The sequence below is a fragment of the Lineus longissimus genome, chromosome 10 (assembly GCF_910592395.1).
Source record: "Lineus longissimus chromosome 10, tnLinLong1.2, whole genome shotgun sequence".
NCBI lineage: Eukaryota > Metazoa > Nemertea > Pilidiophora > Heteronemertea > Lineidae > Lineus > Lineus longissimus.
In genome coordinates, this window is record NC_088317.1 from 3,540,963 (window position 1) to 3,547,162 (window position 6,200).

Here is a 6,200-nt window from a genome sequence, read left to right on the forward strand (position 1 = left end):
GTATGGTGGCCACTAAAAACATCATCTCTGCTGACGCCATCGAGACGAAGGACGGCCATCTTAGTTTTGTTGGCGGTTGCGCTGGTTTCGAACATCCCTGTTCTCGTTTTCTCTGAAATATTCGAAGAGAAAGGATTCACGAAATGTTTTTACAACCTCAAAGGATTCAGCGGTGACGGGAAATTTTTTTTCGTATTTTTCTTTTTGACCGCAAAGAACTACGCTCTTTCCTGTATTCTGCTTCTAACTCTAAACTCGGTCTTAGTGGTCGGAATAGTAATGTCCAAAAAGTCCGCTGTTCGTACCAGTAACTCAAAGACTGAAGCTAGGGAAATGAGATGCGTCATAAACCTTCTCATTGTCTCTACAATCTTTATTCTCTTTAACATCCCATTTGTCACGTTATGGACGTATTACAATTACGAAAACTTCATCCACGGTTTGGAGAGAAAGTCCAAAGACGAAGTTGACATGTTACACGGAATTGGAACGTTTGTTATATCTTTGACCATGATTAACTACAGCATAAATTTCATAATATATTCGAAGTCGCTTGATTTCTATCGCAATGAAGGGAGGAGGATTCTCCAGAGCCTATGCTGTTGCAGGCACACTGCTGGCTCTGGTGCGGAGGAATCTGTTCTCAGTTCGAACGAAAGTCCACAAATGACCATGACATTAACGTCAGAAAATCTGCCACGCAAACAGACTGCAAATTTTAAGAATATTTGAGAGTTCCAATCAGCTTATTTGTGTTGACTTTTTTGCCTTTCCCAGTCAAGGCCTATATCGACCCCCATAGAATCTGTTTCGCCCTGGTCGATGTTGTCAAGATTTACCCTGATGGAATCAGACAGCTTGGCGCTCATGCGATCATGTCAGTCGTTGTGTAAACAAAAATACTTGCGCTTGCTGAGGACACGTCACAGAGGATGCAGATTTGTCTAAAAACTATTTCTGTAGGCCAACTAAATGCAGTATATACTGCGTCGTGTCTCCGTCACATAAGGCATTTTTCGCAAGGCTTCCGAGGAAAAATATGAAGTTCTGCGAAAACTGTCCATTGTGTCACGAGCACCAGTTTTTAAGAACCATTGGTCTATATCATTGAGGACAATATTACCCAGCTGCCAACTGCCCAGTCACCTCCTATTCTCCTTATCCCAGTTGCAAGGTACATTTTATGATTAAAAAAAAGTATTAACCAGCCAAATGAGCAACAGTCACATGGAAGAGGAGCTAAATCAATTAAACGCCCCCTGATTTTCAGAATTCGGTACTAAGTGCCAATGCAAACTATGAAATTATTTGTCACACATTTTCTCCTTTTACATTTCCCCTTATACGAGTATACTTTTGATATCATTGAAATCCAATGCCATAGAATTACAAGCAGTTCTTAAGTTTTTTTTCTCTGTATTCCCGAAAAGAGCTTTAGTTTTTCGTAACAAAAGGTATTCGGATTTCAACACACAAACGAAGGAAAGCTATACAACCCAACCTCTCAACTTTTATTACACCATTCAGTGCACAGTCAGCATGCAGCGCACTCAACGTTGACCATGAGCATGAGCAACTGAGTATGAGGCAGTATGTAATTTTAGTTTCTCCGAGTCTTATCACAATTCAATTTTTAATAATTTATGTGTGGCGATCTCAATCTCAACAAGCGACCGCAAAACCTCTTTGGCGGAGACAGACCTGGCAACGCCAGTCTCGGACAAAAAGGTCTTGCAGTCGGAATGATATTATACGTGTACATGTACATGTACTAACATTCCTTATACACAGTTGCAGCCATAAATGGAGCAGCGCGCGACGGCCACCTATTTCAGAGTCGAATCAGTGGTGTATGTTGCATCGAGAGCAAATGAGGTTGGAGGTTCAAACCCCACTGAGTCTTTGAACACCGAAGCTTGACTTCGGGCACGAGTAAATATTGAAATGCCCGAAGACGAATTTCGACCATGAGAGACACTTGGCTCGGCTGACGGCGGAGACAATTCAGATGCTTATTCACTGATTGACCCTATCAAGCAAGCCAATACTACATTTATTACTTATTCTGAGGCAGATCAATGGCTTCTATAACAGACGGCTATCATTTGAACGCCGATGGTCGTGTGTTCACAAAAATCTTGAGTGTCGTCGCAGACGGCACAACCGTCGGTCCTCATGCCTCTCGCGCTATCATTGAATTGAAGAAGATCACAGGTTTCATTCAGGTCTATGTTGACTTAGTTATTGTTTGCGTCGGACTATTTGGAAACATTTTCTCCATCATTGTATTTTCGAGATGCAGGAAAAAGGATGCAGCGAGCATTTATTATTTGACGTTTCTTGCTGTAAGCGACAGCGGAAATCTCTTGATGTATGTTGTCGCATATTGGAGCGCCTACGGACTAAGCGAACTGTCGTCTGGCACCATCGTCGTCAATGCGATGACATTTTCGATAACATCGTGCAAGCTATTCAGTTACTTAGCAGACGTGTTCGCGTTCACTTCTGCATGGACCATAATTGTCTTTAGCTTGGAGCGTGTTTTTGCCGTGTGGTGGCCACTGAAGACATCATATTTGCTCACTTCCCGGAGACGTCGGATGGCTTTAATTGTCTTGATGACGGCTGCGTTGGTTTCCAACATCCCTGTTCCGATTTTTGCAGAAATATTCACGGAAAAGGGATATACCAAATGTTTTTATAGTCTCCCTGGCCTCAACGGTAATGAGAAATTCTTATTCGTATTCTTCTTTCTGACAACGAAGAACTATGCGCTGCCGTGTGTTTTGATTTTGGCGCTGAATTCTGTCTTGGTTGTCGGGATAACTAGGTCCAAAACCTCCACTGTTCGGAAGAGCAATCCCAATATGGAATCAAGAGAATTGAGATGCGCCATTAACCTTCTCATTATCTCGACCGTCTTCATTCTCTTGAATATACCATATGTCACATTATGGTCTTATTATAACTACGAAAACTTCATCCACGGCTTGGCAAGACAGTCAAGAGACGAAGTTGACATGTTACACGGAATCGGCGCATTTGTAGTATCCTTGACCATGATAAACTACAGTATGAACTTCATTATATATTCAAAGTCGCTTGATTACTATCGCAACGAGGCGCTGGTGATCTTTCGTATAATATGCTGCTGTTGCGGGCGGACGACTGCGGCCGATTCCAGCTCTACTTCGAACGGAAAAGGAGGGCGAAAATAGAATGGTTCCTGTCTTAGCGATCGCGACAACCAACCGCGATTTTAAATGATAGGCGCTATTTAGCCTCTTTGGTGCGTCCGTTTCACCTACTAGCCTGTAATCCGGGCCTGTAACACGTCATATAGGGCTTTCGTATCAGGCCAACTGCTGTAGAACCTCTCTCATCAGTACCTTAGTAAGCAGGAGACCTCTCTATTAGGCCAACTGCTGTAGAACCTCTATCATCAGTACCTTAGTTAGCAGGAGACCTCTCTATAAGGCCTACTGCAGTAGCATCTCTCGTACCGGACGTCCCCTTTAGCAGGATGCCCTCTCTATGTAGGGCACTGATTTCGGCCACAAATATTGGTAATTTCCATTTAATTTGACCTCTCCGTAATCACAGGACTCTGTTCTGTTGAGGACAGCTTCTGTCAGTCCCTAAACCAAAACACAAGCTGGAAGCTGGAATGTATACAAAATTAAAGGATTCGGAAGGAACTTTTAATCCCTTCGAGTGTCATCGAGACCAATTAAGTGTTGACATTCACGAATCGATCTGCTCATATCTAATGCTAAAAAAAGACGCATCAGAATTCTAAAAATGGCGGTACAGACGTCTCCAACTAAACATTGTTTATTAATATTGTGGCGATCGAGACAAAAATAATAGACACTGCAATCTCTTCTTTATAGAACAGTTCAGTTATTTTCAATTTCTTCTCTCTCATCATACGAATGAGTTCAAATATCGAGACAAGGACGAACACCCAATCGGGTATCATTAAGCCAAGATTCCTTGCATTTTGAAAACCCATTCCTTTCTTTAGAATCACATGGACAGCGAACTGGTCCAAACCAGCGACGAACACGTGTACTACGTTTATACTGATGATAATCAGGAGTTTCCAGGTTGTGAATTCGTTTTTGACGTCGCACAAATGTAATGCGACTATCGTACTGATCCACTCTGAGACTGAGAAGAAGATATCGTGGTACCAATGATCGTAGAACTCCTCGTTCAGATAGCTGAAGTAGGACCACCAGGTGTAATAGTGCGGGTAAATTGAGACTAAAACAAGGAGAAGCATCGTCGGACGGATTTGGCTGTATCTGGCAGTGGTGTAAAGGTGGCGTATAGTCTCATAGGCAGCAAGGACGCAAGCAACAGACAGGAGGCATATCTTTAATGTACTGCTGGTTGCATTGAAGTAGATATGCTTGTAGCCACTTGGTGGGTATTCGTAGCTTCCTGAAATTAACAGTGGGATGCATATGAATAAGTTACAGTAAATACGACAGTCATAGGGCGACGACCTTTAGAAACAGCAGCAGTATGAACTACACTTTGGGGTGAAGGCAGACGAAACATTGAGAACTGCAGACGACTGTTAATTCAGTTGACAGTTTAGAAATAAACTCACCTCGGAATATTGTATCAAAACAGCTACATGAGCATTTCGCCCTGTCAACCTTTCCTTTGCCTGGCGTCCAGAATATCATATAGAATATACCTGAAATTCAGTCAAATATATAACTTGTGAATCTGAAAGGGACTAGCATTGTCAAATCTTGATTTGAAGTAGGCGTGAATGATCATTGCACAATAGCCTGGCCAGTACTTCATTCAAACGTTTTTTTATCGTATGTGTTTATAAGTAACAAATTTAATGTCTAATATCATTTGGATCTCATATACATGTATCATTATCATGTATCATTCATGATTAATTCAGTTTATTTGGAGTTTTACTCCTTCTAAGGCAACTTGGAAATTACCTAAAAATGATTCATTAGTGACTGTTTTTCATCAATATTTTGTTTTTCATCCTTTAGTTATTTGATTATTTCAAGTTGACTGAAGTAGGTCAAGCTGGAAACATAAACATCATTCTACCCCCAGGCAGAAATTTCCATAAAAAAATATGGGGTCATCCCTATGTTCCCCGGTACCTATCTTCCCCCAAGAGGTACCTATCTTCCCCCAAGAGGTACCTATCTTCCCCCAAGAGGTACCTGTTACTTCATTCTGTGAAGTCTTTCCAGGAATTTGTGGAAACAAACCGTATCACAAAAAACACACTTTTCTTTGCGGACATAGGTACTGGGAACATAGGTACCTGGGGAACACAGGTACCCGGGAACATAGGTACCTCATCGGGGAACAGAGGTACCTCTTCGGGGAACATAGGTACCTCATCGGGGAACATGGGTACCTCATCGGGGAACATAGGTACCGGGGAACATAGGTACCGAGGAACGTAGGTACCGGGGAACATCGGTATGCTCCCGAAAAATATATGTATGTACACGTATCGCTTACCTATATGCACATAGGGCAGAGCAGTAATGAGTGTCACACCAAAGAGCAACGTCAATACAATATCCCTCACGTTCCATTCTGAAGAAGTTGCTGCATTATGGACCTTCATCAGCTGTTGTTCGACAAAGCTCATATTTATGCCTGGATGCAATAGAAGAGCATTTTAGAGGCAATAATATATTTAGGGGTTTCTTTTTGGGTTTAGTAGTGATGAAGGGTAGACAACAGCCAATTCCTGGAGCAGCCACTGCCAACCCATTTGCATACGTAAAAGCCTGGGAAAGCAGTCTCCAGCCCATACATGTCCTGAGTGAGCCTTGTCTTTCATTCATTCTTTCTGTCATTTCGTTAATTGCTGGAGGTTTTTTTTGGACACCCTGTTACTGTAAACTTACACGGTCACTCTGTTTCTCTGAACAATCGAATATCTAAAACTGTCACACTTAGTTGTTCACGTTTACAGATGCAAATATAACTTTTCTTTGAGTCTGACAATACTTTAATAGAATCGTGTGCACGGAAAGTGTAGAAACTGGGCAGTTTATGAGAAATTTTGAACACAAAACAAATAATTATTTGCACAGCGCCATAGCCTCGCTCGAAATAAGCCGGGAATTCCAGCTCAAACGCATTTTAAAGGAAAACCTCTCAGTGTAAAAATAGTTTGACGTCACAAGGCT

The 6,200-nt window shown here is 42.0% G+C and overlaps 1 protein-coding gene across 1 annotated transcript; it reads right to left on the reverse strand.

The window, feature by feature from the left end:
- Positions 1 to 3,563: 3,563 nt before the first annotated feature.
- Positions 3,564 to 6,121, reverse strand: LOC135495170 (uncharacterized). Its single transcript, XM_064783628.1, has 4 exons — positions 5,916 to 6,121; positions 5,521 to 5,661; positions 4,622 to 4,711; positions 3,564 to 4,449 (listed from the first exon to the last, which is right to left on the reverse strand). Exons 2-4 carry the CDS (start codon positions 5,651 to 5,653, stop codon positions 3,824 to 3,826), a joined length of 849 nt encoding a protein of 282 aa, XP_064639698.1. The 5' UTR covers positions 5,654 to 5,661; positions 5,916 to 6,121; the 3' UTR covers positions 3,564 to 3,823.
- Between the last annotated feature and the right edge of the window lie 79 nt (positions 6,122 to 6,200).